Source organism: Cydia amplana, chromosome 2 (genome assembly GCF_948474715.1).
Source record: "Cydia amplana chromosome 2, ilCydAmpl1.1, whole genome shotgun sequence".
Taxonomy (NCBI): domain Eukaryota; kingdom Metazoa; phylum Arthropoda; class Insecta; order Lepidoptera; family Tortricidae; genus Cydia; species Cydia amplana.
Window position 1 is genome coordinate 22,817,916 of NC_086070.1, and position 15,729 is coordinate 22,833,644.

A 15,729-nucleotide genomic window follows, 5' to 3' on the forward strand; every position below is an offset into this window, starting at 1 on the left:
TCCCAGACCGCATACGAGGAGTTAACCCTTTTCCAGGCATAGTACGATTTATCGACCACACACGCGATGCGCCAATACAATTTCCACCTTAACAATCCGATTTAAGGTTCTAATTAGATTGGACTTTTGGAAAATGTGACTTCTACAAATCAAAACTGTCCAGTTGGAATATATTTGCATTTTTTGAGAAAACCTTGTAGATTGGTACGGCCTGGAAAGAGGGCGAGGAGCATAGTGTGGCTGTATTATAACGGTGTTACTCATAATTTATTAGTCATAAACGTCTACTAAATTAATCAGCTGATGATCATCGTTTGTCCCTCTCTGTGACATAACGACAGATAGGGATACACGACGATCACCAACTAATTAGGTTAGCAGCCACAGTTTTGAATGATTCACGGTTAGTTCCACTAGACTTATATAGACCGGGATGTGAACCAGTGACATCCGAATCAAACTCGCGTAGTGACATTGTGAGTGTAGTGTGCTTGCATAGACCAACAAGTGTGAACGCGAACGAACCAACGAGTGTGGACGCGTCTGGTGGTAGCGCTGCGTTCGCTTTCAACGTTAAATGAGGGTAGACCGAGCGCGGTCTACACAACTTTGACACCCACCCGCAGTTACCCGTGAACAAGATGCATGTAACTGCGTCGAAATATCGGGAGCTCGAAAACAATACTAAAGGTAATCACGGTCACAGACTAAATAATAGTACTAGGTACATATGGTTCACTCTCTAACAAAATGTGTCTATTACGACATATATGACCGCTAGGTGGCGCAAGCGCGAGCAGGCGTCCGTTCCGTAGCGGTGCGCGGCAACTACTATGGCTAGACACCAAAATTGGTGTTGGCCGCATGTACTTATAGCGACGCGACGAAATCGCGGAGTGAGCCACGCCTGTCACGGTTCACATCCCGGTATATACAGTGTGTAAATCCAATACGGGCGAATATTTAAACGGTGGTTAGCATAGGACGTAATAAAAAGTATATTGAGATAGATTTTACTTAGAAATGCATTGAAAATTTTAACCATACAAAATAATTCGGCCCGCAATGTAATACACCACACACGTTACGGGATACGAGCTTTTTAAAGTAACTGTCAACGGTTGTTGGCAGTTACTATGAAAAGCTCGTATCTCGTAATGTCATTATCATCTTCTGTTTCTTAATGTTTACAGTACATTGCTGCTCGGTACATGTGGAAAAAATTAATCACGGGGTCATAATTAAGTGTGACTTAAAAAAACATCTTAATTAATGATAAGACGGGTAAATTCTATATCTGGTTTAATTTATTGCCCGTATTTGACTTACACACTGTATAAGTGTAAGTTAGCAGCCGTTGATGAAGTGTTTACTTGAGCCGCTGCAGCAGCGTGCTGTTGGCGAGGTTGGCCTGCTGCACGGTGGCGGCGTCGGCCAGCTCGGCGGGCGGGTAGGAGGTGAGCAGCAGGAACGGCCGCGCCCGGTAGGCGGGCTCGGCGCGCGACACGAACTGCCGCAGCTCCGCCACCGTGTGCGACAGGTTGAACCGGCCCGCCACGCGGGTGCCGTCCGCTAGCCGGAACTGGAAATAATCTTCATGTCAGATACAGGTTTTTCTCGCTAACTGTACTTTTCTTTCAACACACATCGAGATAATTCTAACAAACCCAAACATAATGGTATCATCTTGGGTGGTCCCATTAGTTTTTCGTCAAGTTCTTAAATTAGTCCTATTCTGCTTTCGTCACTCATTCTACATTGAAAGCCACCGACGATTGTGACGAATGTAGAATGAGTGACGAAAGCAGAATAGGACTAATTTAAGAACTTGACGAAAAACGAATGGGACGACCCAAGATGATACCAACATAATTAGGTTGCCTTGTTTTATCACAGAGTTCCTACGGCTACCTCTTGTGTCCATCGTCGGCATCATCAGATCAGCTCGACGGTACCATAATATTGTTTCATTGTTACCCAACTTACATAATTTCTAACCTCAAGATATAATAATCCCAACACGACGTCCATTCGTAAAATATTTGGAAATGAGTTGGAGCTTTTCAATTTACGCATACAATGCCATATGATATGATATTCAACCCTATTGACGGCTATTAAAGTTCAAATTTAAACAAATATTTTTTATTACATGCAGTAAAGGCATCATAAATACTATGATGCCTTAACTTATTACTCGATTAACCACCTTGAAACAATTAAGCACCACTTCTGACAGGTTTCGAGAAAAAAGTATGTTCAATGGTTTACTCCGGGTCGCCGAGTAGATTTTTGTCGTGTTACCATAGAGATGTAACCCCTATATCCTGGGACTGTATAGTCATGTATACCTGTATGGAGGTGGCGGGCTGCGTGTCGTCGAGCTGCACGGCGGCCTGCGCGGCGCGCGTGTTGGCGTCGCGGTCCGGCGTGCCCGCCGCCGCCGGCGCGCCCACCACTGGTGGCGTCGGACTGAAGCACAAACGTTTTTATATACTTCGGGTTAAAGAATTTTTTTATTTTCTCAAAAAGAAATTTACATTTCACTTATATGAGAAACATTTTTTCATAACATTTGATGAATAGGTACATAAAATTTTATATTATTTATAAATTGCGTAGATAAAGATTTTAAATTTTACAATATTTAATGTTTGCTTCGACAAACATGCATTATTATAATACGATAATTGAAAAACAATAATTATTATTTACTTGATTTTACTTGATGGTAAACCTAACCTTTTTTAGGGTTCCGTACCCAAAGGGTAAAAACGGGACCCTATTACTAAGACTCCGCTGTCCGTCCGTCCGTCCGTCCGTCTGTCACCAGGCTGTATCTCACGAACCGTGCTAGCTAGACAGTTGAAATTTTCACAGATGATGTATTTCTGTTGCCGCTATAACAACAAATACTAAAAACAGAATAAAATAAAGATTTAAGTGCGGCTCCCATACAACAAACGTGATTTTTGACCGAAGTTAAGCAACGTCGGGCGGGGTCAGGACTTGGATGGGTGACCGTTTTTTTTGCTTGTTTTGCTCTATTTTTTGTTGATGGTGCGGAATCCTCCGTGCGCGAGTCCGACTCACACTTGGCCGGTTTTTATTTAAGCATCTTTTTCTTCTTCTTTTCCTTGTCCTTTTCCCATTATTTGGGGTCGGCTCTCCTAATTATGTTTCGCCAGGCTTCACGGTCCTGGGCCGTCTCAGCCCTAGTAGCACGGTCGCATTTTTATCGTTTATCTCCATGTCTGTCACGTTCTAACAAGTATGTAAGTGCGAAAGTGACGGGCATAGTGATAGTCGATAAAAATGGAACCGTGCTGAGCCCGCAGATGTGATTTGGGCTTCTTCCATCCCTCTTGACTGTTGCCAGCCATGTCAGTCGGGGTCTTCCTCGTCGTGATTGTGTGGGGAACATATCTAGCACCTTACGTGTCATATGTTCGGGTTCTCGGCGCATGACGTGTCCGAACCACCGGAATCGCCCTTCGGTTAATTTTTTAAGCATCATATTGCTTTACAAGAATTATGTAAAATTGGATTTTTGAAGTATATGTGACGTTCCACGGCAAAAGGTACCTTATGGCAGTTGGCGCTTACGTCGCATAGCGCCGCAATAATAATAGCGCGCGGCGGCGGGGCGGCGTTAATAATAGTGTAAGCGCCAACGGCCATAAGGTACCTTTATCCGTGGGACGTCACATATAACGGGTTAAATAGCACTAATTGACTAGCACGTTATCTTTTCGCGGATTAGCAAAGTAGTTTAGGCTTTAATTTATAAATATCATTCCCGCACCCAAAACCCAGGGGTATATTTATTACACAACAACATAAAATCGATTTTAACCCTTAAATGCATAGTATTGCCAAATATCTACAAAGCATAAGACAGCTCACAGATTAAGGGTTAAACAAATTCTATTTGTTCCTGTGTATTATTTCAATAGTAAAACTAATCAATTTTCCGAATTATTACATAAATTTACGCAGTATTTTAATTTATAAAAATTACATTTGTTTATACACGAAATATCAGAAAACTTGGAAAAACCTGGAAGTTGATGATTTTTAAGCATATTATTTTGGGCAGATTTTTCGGGGTTTGTAATTATTTTATATTTACAAACTTTATCATAAGAACATCATAAATAGTGTACCTTTCTGATGGCAGTTAAGATTTTTCCTATACCCTTTACTAATATAGCTATATATTTCCAAAAATATGATTTAGCCTATGCAACTTTTAACACTGATTTCGCAGTGAAAATAGATAATATGTGATACATATATTAATTTCGGGCAAAAAGAAAAAATCATGCCTTTAAGGGTTAAGATTAAACATGAGGTTTAACTTGGAAGAGTTAAGTGATTGAGGATGTATGTATGTATAAGCAAATCTCTGTTCTAGCATAGAGAAAGAAATACATAGAGTGCTCACTCCATACATCAGTTAGTACCAAAAAGACTATTAGCATCTAGCATCGAGTAGCGGAACTATCAGTACTGCTACTTGACAATAGATGTCGCCACCGACCGGAAAGTCTTACGCTGTTGAGATAAGACTTTCCGGTCGGTGCTACATCTATTGTCAAGTAGCAGTACTGATAGTTCCGCTACTCGATGCTAGATGTAGACACTGAAATTAATAGTCTGAACTGATGTATGGAGCAGGGATCGGAACCGGTTTTTTGCAAAAACATAGAAATAACCATATTTTTCGAATTATTTTATACTCGAAATGTAGCACTCAGTTGTGTTTTTAGGTTACGACTTCGTATTATTAGATTGCCCAATTAGAAATGAAGTAATTAGCAAAGAACGAAAAAATACCGTTTCCGTTCCCATACAAAAAATACCGGTATCCGATCCCTGGTATGGAGTGAGCACTCTATGTATTTTTTTCTCTATGGTTCAAGTCACATTGTTAACATACCTGCCGAGCATCTGGCCCTTGCCGGCGAAGGCGTGCGACTTGGCCGCGGGCGCGGGCTCGTGCCGCCGGTCCTCCAGCGACACGCGCACCGCGCCAGCGCCACCCAGGCTCGCCGGAATTTCCCTGCAACCACGTCCATCCATCATTCAAATTATTTCCAGTAACCTTGGTGATGATAATTTCCTAAACAATTTTTTAAAGATTATATCGGCGAGCTTTCGGTTTGAATCTAGGAAATAAAATTCTGCCAAACTCTAATGTGTCATGGGAATGAGGGCTAGCCAGTGAACGAATATTTACCATGGAAGTATTCTGTCCGCTCAATTATGACCCAACGTAAAGTATTCGATTGTAGGCGGTACTTACGAACTGTTCGATTGGCAACTTCAGTTCGACCGAGATGACAGTCAGTGACGGATGGCTAAATTGGTTTATAAAAACAACGTCTTTTTGTAATTAAGAATGTCTTCATGGGTCGTGAAGTGGTGCAGAAGTTATTTTAGTTCATACCAAGGACAGTGGAATCACTTTTCACGTGTAGTAAACAGATAACTTCAGTAAAATTTGGAATAAACATGACGACATTTTTTCAATACTACCGTGCTAAGCTAAAACGTAACAACTGCATACGACTTTCTTAACAACATACGACATTTTAAATTGCGAGGATAATAGGGATGGTATTATGCCAAATGAAGTAGACTATTTTATTAACTTGTGTTTGATTTAGGTATTTTCTATATACCTAAATATAAATGTAGTAATAAATTCCTTCTTACAGATTTGTATTTTCCTTTTTTATTTCATGGGATGGAGCTATAAAAAAACTACCTAGTTATTTCAAATTAATAATCAAATTTGGTATTGTCATTTTACATTACTTTCTATTCAGATTCCCACAAGATGCTATTCGCAGAGAACTATGGAAAAAAGCTGTCCAATTAGAGAGACATGAAATTGAGTGGATGCCTGGCAAGATATCTAGAATATGTTCTATTCATGAGATAACCCGTGAGATAATTATACCCGGTCTCCTATATGTAGATACATTTTTTCTATCACGTTTTCACTGAATTAATTTAACAAATACACACGTTATGTTGATCATTTCAATCCACCCTCTACTGTCACATATATGCTCTCTCAAGCCATTTCAGTCAGTAGAAAAGAGCAGAAAATTTAGAAAATGTAAGCGCGCGAACGGTTATGGTCCCATATAAAATTTTAATTTCGCGCCTTTTTCTACTGACAAACTTGCTTAACCGGCTATATACATATAAAATATTTCCATTGGAACTGAAAGTGGGGATTTATTGTGACTCCGCCTGTTCAAATATTTTTGACCCGATTCGTGTACCCATATAAATTTTGCAGGCTGTATAGCCGGTCCGATTTCTAAGATCAAGTTCGCCATACATTTATAAACTATTATTTATTATGGCGTGCTTGATCTTAGAAAAACGGACAGACCGTGACTTCGCACTGCCATATTATACCTAGCTATAAAAAAATACTTATTATACCTAGCGGAATACATTTATACAACAATGAATATTTACTTATGTTGAGTTAGTCTGTCATTTCATAACAACATTTTAACTAGTTATCTTTTAATCTGCATTAAATTATTATACGTGAATTATTTGACTGGTTCTTCAATGTATGGCATAAACCTATCCCTGTCCAAGTCATATTCTAATCAAATATGAACCGCGAACTCTCAGCGGCCAGTACGTACAGCAAGAAGGTTATTAGCGGATTAATGTCGCTGATTGGTAGTTATTGACATTATATGCATTTCATCTACACTTAGCTGTGTACGTTAGTGTAATAGAGACAGGCTCTGTAAACGTATCGTCTTATTTAAATGTAGGCGTAATTGTGTATGTGTGCTAATTTGGCCCGAGAATTTGAACGGTAATGTTCCCAAAGGCGGTTTCCTTGTATATCCGTTCACTGGGGCTAGCGGTTTTTTGCTCACCATTTGGCGCCACTGTTGATGGTAGAACAGAAAAACAGATCTCAAAATTCTTCTATGCTTATTTTTATAAAATCAGTAATATACACAAAGGTTTTTATTCAACCTGTTTAATTTTGCATAATATCTAAGTTGGCACTTTTTTTTAAAACATTCACATTTAATGAGCTATATCTATTGTTTACCATGATTATAATCAAAGATGGACAAAGATTTACCACAACTATGAATAAGTGAAAAAAGCTTTAAAAAAGCTTGAAACCCCCAAAACTTCTATGCATTTGACATTTTGAAAGACCTCCATCTCCACTAGCGCCCCTAGCGGCGAAGTTACACGCGGTAGCCCTCATTGGCGGATGATTTCTCAATCCTCCGTGCTCCGGGTCGGTGTAGGAGCGCACGGGGCCCTCGTCCACGGTGAAGCCCTCTCTGTACAGGCGCGGATGTCTACTGCTGTCTGTGTGTCACTGTACAACCCTCACCCTCGGCGTATGCTGTCTAAGAACTCCGCGTGCTCCGGGTCGGTGTAGGAGCGCACGGGGCCCTCGTCCACGGTGAAGCCCTCTCTGTACAGGCGCGGATGTCTACTGCTGTCTGTGTGTCACTGTACAACCCTCACCCTCGGCGTATGCTGTCTAAGAACTCCGCGTGCTCCGGGTCGGTGTAGGAGCGCACGGGGCCCTCGTCCACGGTGAAGCCCTCTCTGTACAGGCGCGGATGTCTACTGCTGTCTGTGTGTCACTGTACAACCCTCACCCTCGGCGTATGCTGTCTAAGAACTCCGCGTGCTCCGGGTCGGTGTAGGAGCGCACGGGGCCCTCGTCCACGGTGAAGCCCTCTCTGTACAGGCGCGGATGTCTACTGCTGTCTGTGTGTCACTGTACAACCCTCACCCTCGGCGTATGCTGTCTAAGAACTCCGCGTGCTCCGGGTCGGTGTAGGAGCGCACGGGGCCCTCGTCCACGGTGAAGCCCTCTCTGTACAGGCGCGGATGTCTACTGCTGTCTGTGTGTCACTGTACAACCCTCACCCTCGGCGTATGCTGTCTAAGAACTCCGCGTGCTCCGGGTCGGTGTAGGAGCGCACGGGGCCCTCGTCCACGGTGAAGCCCTCTCTGTACAGGCGCAGGCGCACGGCGCGGATGTCCTCCCCTTGCGACTGCGCGCCCGGCGCCGACACTGGCTCGTGGTCGTCTGATGTCTGTCCTAAAATTACACTCGCATATGTAAAGTGTAATTGGAATACATAATATTTATAAAGTAATTCAATAACAAAGCTTAATACAATTTAATGTGATTGGATGGCCGTGCGTGGACCTTATCTCTACGATATAAGATCTACGCATGGTTATAGTTGAGTGTGATGCTGTCTCGCAAGATAGATTTAAGATACATACATATAAGTAAATTTATGTTCCTAATGCTAACTTGTTACTATTAATAATTAGTGTACCTAATTTAGCTTAAGATTACTCTAGAGCGCACCGCCAACAAACTGTCTCACAGTTTGGCGAAACATTAGATTAAGGTACTAAAATGCTGTATTTTATGTAAAATTTTCAATAAAAAAAAAAAAAAAAAAAAAAAATATTTACAAAAGGATTTTTTTTATCGAAATATATTTTTCTAAAATCTTGTCTGCCAGATTTGAAATTATTGTTTTAAAACCATTTGTATCTTTTTTAATAGGACCTATTGGAAATTAGATAAGAAGAAAAAAAATTTAAACTGAATATGAAATGTTTGTAGACATATTACAAAAATATAATGTAACAATTGAATTCTTACCAAGTCTGTAGCCAGTACCGCTGAAAGCGCCACCGCGGCCTCGGCTGGCCGTCGTTGGCTCGTCTTCAAATACCACGGCCCCACGTCTGGTGTGGATCAAACAAACAAGTACAAGATTAGTATGAACCTGCCAACCTACATATATTATATACTTATACTTAGGTCATACTGAAAATTCCTGGACTGGCCACTTAGAAAAAATAAGTTTTCTCATATATCAGAATCCAGAAACTTTCAGTATGACCCACATATAAAAAGTTCTGTTTAGATACTGACACAATACACAGCCTAAACCTTTGAAGATGGAACCTTGACATTTGAACCATGTATCCTTCTTTTCCCCTATGTTATTTTTATTTGATTGTTTTTGAAATTTAAACCCTACGGGGCTAAAAATATGGTTACAAGTTTTTATCTAGTTAAAAAGGCCCCATGTTTAAATTCAAATACTCACTCTCTCACACTTTTGAACATCTCAGTGACTATGTCCTTCCTGTTCTTGCCTGGGCCAATGATCTGTTGGCCAGACCTTTCTGACCCGCCGGCGTAGAATGCTTGCCCTGAAACAATAAGAGATAGATTTACGTAATTTATTCTGAAATATATCCAATAAGCCATTATATAGGTCTCCAATCTACAGCCACATAGAGGGCCTCCTTCTGTCAAAAGGGTTGGACTCCCCTGCTATGCCTACACAGTAAAATCTGTATTTAGTCCCTGCCAATGCTAATAATAGTAAGGAGTAGTAATTTTGACACTGTGATCAACATATTGATTAGTCTGTTTCTAAATTTAAAACCAACAAGTATCCAGTAGGCATGTAAGAATCTTTCCCACCCACAATTTATTGCAACAAATAAGAGCAAAAAAATTATGGCAGTGTTAACCCTTTCACCGCCAAAGACTTTAGGTGTGCATTGACAGCCTAATAGGGATAGGAGTGGCATTCAAGGGGTTAAGCTAGTAATTATCAAGACTGTATGTTGTATATTGACACACCAAGTGTTTTTGCCATTCTTCAGGACATTCTCAGTTTTATTATCAGGGACCTATTACATAATAATATACAAGCTAATACTATTAGTAATTTTACATACAAAATTGCTAATTGTATTAGTTTGTATTTTATTATGCAATAGGCCCCAGAAAAGTCCTTAAGTAAGAATGTTTCTCATACAAAACTGAGAATGTTCTTGAGAAATGCATGTCACTTAACACACCTTTATCACTTTCTCCTTTCAATCTTGCAATTTCTGCCTTCAGAGCTTGATTCTCATTTGTCAATATGCTAATTTTCTCTTTCAATTGTTTTATCTCATCTTCAGGAGATAAACTCTCATTAACAACATCTGTACGGTCCGAGTAACTTTTGCTAGTTGATGGATAATCCATACTTTTACTTGTTGATGGCATGTTTTCATTATAAGTATTCTTTTTGGAACATGAAGCAATGTCACAACATACATCATAGTCTTTTTCTGTTTCCCAAACTGCTTGCACTGATGCCAAAAGATTCTGTTTAAAGAGCTGACTCATACACTGATTTTTTTAAGTGAAATCAGTACCAAATGATCTTAATGCTATTAATCACATTGGTATTCTCTACGATATACTGTTTTTAGGCGCTATTTTTCTGTGCCCTTCCAATCAGAAATAATAGACAACCCACCTTCATCTTCATCACTGGAGCTCTCCTGCTGGAGCGATCCTAACGTCGCGAAGTTTCCAGTGGGCTTCTTTTTCTCCTTCTTCTGTCGCACCGGCGACGCCGGCGGGGACTCCATGTCACTGTCCGACAGCGTCGGCAACGACGCCGGAGCAACCGTAGGTATAGGCGCCTCGTCTACACTACCTCCGTGCTCATAGAAACTAGATAACGCTACCTGAAATACCAGAATAAACACAATAATACTTAAGCAAGTGAAAACAGGTATCATATACTAAAATTTTACAATACAAACTCATCAAAATCAACAAACAAAAATTTAACCAACTCACGTCAAGCTGCCAATTCGAGGATTCCAAAAAGAAACGACTGCGAGTTTCGTCGGCACCGGTCACGTCACAAAACTGTCGTAATGTGTCCTCCTTATTAGCCGACATGCTAACGATTATTGTAGTTTATTGTCTTAATGAAATTAAACACAAAAATACCGACTCGTTGCAATGGATGACGGTTCAGAATTTTTGACATTTCATTTAGAGGAGGAAAAAAAGGCCACAGACAAGGCAAAGGAAGTTTTAAGCGTACATAGAGTCAGAGGGGCTACCGCAAAAACAAGGCAAAAACCGAAATTCGCAAATTGCGGAATGCGGAGATCTTTCTCTTTTACTCCAATGACTACATAATAAGAGTGACGGAGAAAAATGCCCGCAATTTGCGAACTTCGATTTTCGCGGAACCAAAAAACAAAAAGCCTTAATGCTAGACAGCATTCTTAAATGTAATAATTACAGCTCACTGTTTTGATAATTTCTAATATATTTAGATTTCACGCGTGTCCTTGTATTAATATTGCGATTTTTTCCTGTAAAAAGCAGTATGCTTTCAGTTATGTTAGTCTTAGGGATTAGTTGAATGAGAAAAAAACAAATGACATGTCAATGTCAACATAATGTCAGATTCAGCAGCTGCAATGCAATCTGCAATGCTCAATTTGCTCATCTTAGGCTGAGAAATAAAACTTTTACTGTCTTGTGCTCTTTCTTTAAGATTTATACAATAATTCGTAAGTGAATATTTACAATATATATTCGATTTTCGGTTATACAACTCCAATGTGCGTCTGAAACTTACTAAATCGTTGCAGATGTCGCCAAATAAATGAAGACTCCGCGACAGTCGTCAGGATCCATCATGAGGAAATATTACCAGCTTATTCTCGTCATAGTGTGCTTCGTCAGCATCGTGACGCTTCTTATTTACCGGCACGAGTACTACCGACTGCGATATGTCCTCGAAGTACTCAACTTCTTCGGGAAGCCCGGTTTGTCCGAGATCGAGTTTTGCGGTCCTGGCTTCAATGCTACGATGCTCACGGAGATAATGCGGAACTCGTCGATGGAGGTGAGGGAAACTCCACCGCTGTTCCAACAGATTGACGATAATTTCTACGCGTACTCGTCATTTTTGCGCTCGTATCAGAAGTACGAGAAGCTCACGCCTCACGCACACAACATAGACACTATCGTCATCGGGCGAGCGAATGCGCGCCCCAATTTCCGCTGTAACATCTGGCTAGAGAACAGTTCCAAACATAAAGTAGGCACATTCACTTTCAAAACAATCTCTCAGCCTATCAATGGCTTCAGATTATTCGTATTTCAGTGCTCATTAAGCCAAAACTTAGGTAAATTAAAAGGCATAAGCTTCTATGCCAATGACTATAAAATAAGTCCCATTCATGCCCCGATAAATAGACTGATTGACGTAACTACAAAACGGAAATCAAGACCCATGAGGTATACAAACAACATTAAATTTGTAAACAATGTTGTGCCGGCTATGTGCATCATCCCTAACCAAGTGCCAATAGTCTCCAGAGACTCCCTCATAGAGTCCTTAGTCTTTCACCACATGATGGGTGTCAACTCGTTCACCATTTATGACAGTCTTATCTCTGAAGACATTGTTAAAAGACTGAATTTGGTACCAAGTGATATTACACAGTGGGACATACAGTTCTTCCCCTTAAATTTCCCTTTCAACTTTGCCAAAAGTTATGACATAGTCAAGCAGGCTATAGAGCTGGATTGTCTCTTTCGTCACTTTAAGTTAGACAAGGAAGACACAAACAAAGCAAGTCATGCTATTGTTATCTCCTGGGATGAATTTCTTGTTCCCCGCATCCATAACAGTTTAAAAGCTGTCATCTCAGATTTCGACCCTACATACAAACAGAAATCAATAACAGTGGAGCCTTTATTATTCTGCTTAAATCAGAATGATGATGACAACTCAGAAATTGGTTATCCAGACATTATGAAAAAGACGCACTATTACCAGCTACCACAGGAGAAGAAGCGGCCAGTGTATATTAGAAATTTGGACTCCATGACCACTTTTGAGGACATTTTCAATGCTACCACTACCAGCGGGCAAGCTATACCTGCCAATTTGCTAGCTGTACACAAATATACGGAATGCAGGGACCCAAACAGCTACCATCCGAGAGGTGTAGGATTCAACGAGACGCAGATGGAAGTGTTCCGTAATAAGTATGAAGCAGCCATGATGAAGTTTGGACCGAGTTTGGTAAACAACAAGATTTACAGGCTCTACAGATCAGGGCAAATTTGGGAGAAAATGTCTAATGAGAATGTTAGGGATATGCTGTAAAAAAATTGTTTAACAAATGTTTTGTATTGGGAAATAATATCTAAGTAAGCTTATTTAAGATGGGATGCCTGTATGCACTTAAAAAACAAGATAAGTTAAATAGGCATTTATTGAACAGCAATATAGATGAGAATAAGATAATGAATGAGAGAATGTTGATAATGTTGTTGATTATTATGGACTGATGTTCAACTCAGTTGACACAATTTTTGAGTTACGTGTTGAATCAGCAGTGACTAAAAAACATAAACAACTCAATTACAAATGAAATTTTGGATATTAAGCGGCTCAAAAGTTTTGTCAAAAATTAGGATGATTTATGCATACATAAAGAACTCAATGGGTACCAGCACGTTTATAAAGTATATCTGCAATTCTACAGGTTTGTCAAGAAATACACATCTTTCAACTTTATTGCCCAAATATTAAGGTGGTTAATACACATTTTTAGTGTAGTGTATAGATATCTTACACCCTTAATTCATATCTATATTTTAAAATTGCTATACATTCAGAACTGTGCTGGGACCTAAAAAACAATTGCGACAATTAATTAGATCATTACATTACGCCTTAAGCTAACATCGTGAATGCATAATGCCTGGGGAAGGCAGACCACTAACCGCAATAGGTATGCCTTAAATCACAAGTGCCATGAAATAGTTAAGTACCTTCCCAGTATTTCCCTGTAGTGACGTCAAAGCAATTCCAACCTTGTGTAGTTAGCAACAGAGTTGCATTTTGTACTGATAGTTGTTATTTGATTGGACCTTTATTTGAGCTTATAGGTGGCCTATTAGTTATTCACCAATGTCTGTCGTGCCTAGGGTTTGCAATCCGTATCCAGAATGTATGAAATTATCCGGATCTGGATCCGGATCCTCGGATCTTCCCATACATTTCGGATCCGTCGTGCAAACCCTAGTCGTGCCCCAATCATAGATATATTATTGATCATTTCGTAAAATTCCATTTTATAATTGATCACTTCATGATATGGTTAAGTTAGGTTTAACTTTTTCATGAAATGATTGCCATATCATGAAATGCTCAAGTCTAACATCTGAAACTGAACACACCCTCAGCATAATTTTGAGTATAAATACTCTTCAAAAAGGTGTTAAGATATATTTGAACACTTTGATTACAGCAGTGTGCATTACCTTACCTTCTTAGAAAATAATGCTTGAAATTATATAACCATAACTTTTACAATATTAAACTGCCGATAGACAGGATAGTTAAATAGTGATCTAAGTTATCTGTTTTTAAATCCTAGGAGGATTATGAGCAAGCAGCAAGCGAATTATCCGTTAAGTTTCCACTAAAGTGTCATTCAATAGAACTTGCTAACTATCTAAACAAAAGTTACTAAGTAAATTGACATTCAGTGTCAATTTTAGTATGGCGGTTTGTTTACATAGTTAGCAAGTTCTATTGAATGACACTTTACCTCTAGGTACCTACTACATATGTCAAGCTTATGGTTTTCCGATAACGCGTGGTTAAGACGCTTGTAATAGTCTGAGAGCTTGCCCCAAAAAAAAAAATTTTTGGGTACCTAATGTTTTTCGGTGCTAGCTCTTAGTCTATAAGTATGATAACGATAAGACTGCATGTTAGTATTTGTAAGATTTTTACTATAATTATAATGTGATAACTAACAACACACTATGATAGATCAAACAGGAAATACGATTGCCTCTAAATGTAAGCTGCAAAAGTGCTTAAACTTGGACACTTCATGAATGTAGGTAGGTAGGTAATCATAAAGTGTCCATGCATTTTTGCAGCTGAGTGTACTTTCAGCTACAATATATTCCGTAAACTTTGGCTTTACAAAACCGTATTTACGTTTATCGTAAAATTTGATTTTGAAAAAAAAACGCACAGATATTTGTGACGGAAAGTTCTTATGTGTATGTCCTTATCCTAAATTAATGTAAGTTATTTCTACATGAAGTTATTGCCTATAAATGTAGAAAGTACCTACTCTTAAAATGCTAAATTGCCCTAATAGCTAACCCGCTTAGGGTTTGCTTGATTGCTTGAAATATAAAAAATATATAGTTGCACTACTTACACCTAGAAATTGGTACCTATTATATTGTTTCAAAATTATATATCTATCTTCTCGGTATGTTATTATTGAATGTAAATAAACAAAACCACTCGGTCAAAATGTTACTACCTAATAGGTACCTGTTACCTGAACCTTTTCAGGTTTTGTTTATTTCTTTTAAAAACCTACCTGAATGAACAGCTGGCCGAGATTAAGTCAAATTATGTTTTTATAGTAATTAAATATATAACTTTTTTGTTTAATAATGTCTTTTCATTAATGAAAATTAAATAATAGCCCCCATAGAACCAGCTGCCTCGCGAGGAAATTTTTTTTTTTTTTTTTAATTAGAAATAGGTAAGCATTTGACCACAATCTCACCTGATGGTAAGTGCCGATGCAGTCTAGGATGGAACATGCTTACCTAAAAGATGTCTATTCACTCTCGATTTAAAAAGATCCAAGTTATAGTGGATTGGGAATAGATTTGCAGGAAGTGAATTCCACTCCTTAGCCGTTCGCATGATAAAGCTGGATGCATAGCGTTTGGTACGAACCAGTGGCAGAGCAACAACGTAGGGGTGAAACGCAAGTCCGCGTCTAGTCCCGCGGTGGCAGAAC

At 39.4% G+C, this 15,729-nt stretch overlaps 2 protein-coding genes across 2 annotated transcripts; one reads left to right on the top strand and one right to left on the bottom strand.

Annotated features, from left to right (window-relative positions):
• Positions 1-1,365: 1,365 nt before the first annotated feature.
• LOC134660265 (NSFL1 cofactor p47) lies at positions 1,366-10,902 on the bottom strand. Its single transcript, XM_063516012.1, has 8 exons — positions 10,706-10,902; positions 10,377-10,590; positions 9,162-9,267; positions 8,708-8,793; positions 7,951-8,125; positions 4,943-5,065; positions 2,352-2,472; positions 1,366-1,582 (listed from the first exon to the last, which is right to left on the bottom strand). Exons 1-8 carry the CDS (start codon positions 10,808-10,810, stop codon positions 1,370-1,372), a joined length of 1,143 nt encoding a protein of 380 aa, XP_063372082.1. The 5' UTR covers positions 10,811-10,902; the 3' UTR covers positions 1,366-1,369.
• A 421-nt stretch (positions 10,903-11,323) lies between these two features.
• Positions 11,324-13,070, top strand: LOC134660276 (uncharacterized). The gene is made up of 2 exons (XM_063516023.1): positions 11,324-11,436; positions 11,518-13,070. Exon 2 carries the CDS (start codon positions 11,532-11,534, stop codon positions 13,044-13,046), a length of 1,515 nt encoding a protein of 504 aa, XP_063372093.1. The 5' UTR covers positions 11,324-11,436; positions 11,518-11,531; the 3' UTR covers positions 13,047-13,070.
• Positions 13,071-15,729: the final 2,659 nt, after the last annotated feature.

Coding starts and splice junctions, on each gene's coding strand:
- LOC134660265 (XM_063516012.1), bottom strand. CDS start 10,810: ATGTCGGCTAATAAGGAGGACACATTACGACAGTTTTGTGACGTGACC. Junction 8,794..9,161: donor ATGTTCAAAAGTGTGAGAGA/GTGAGTATTTGA, acceptor GATCCACACCAG/ACGTGGGGCCGTGGTATTTG. Junction 8,126..8,707: donor CGGTACTGGCTACAGACTTG/GTAAGAATTCAA, acceptor GTGTAATTTTAG/GACAGACATCAGACGACCAC.
- LOC134660276 (XM_063516023.1), top strand. CDS start 11,532: ATGAAGACTCCGCGACAGTCGTCAGGATCCATCATGAGGAAATATTAC.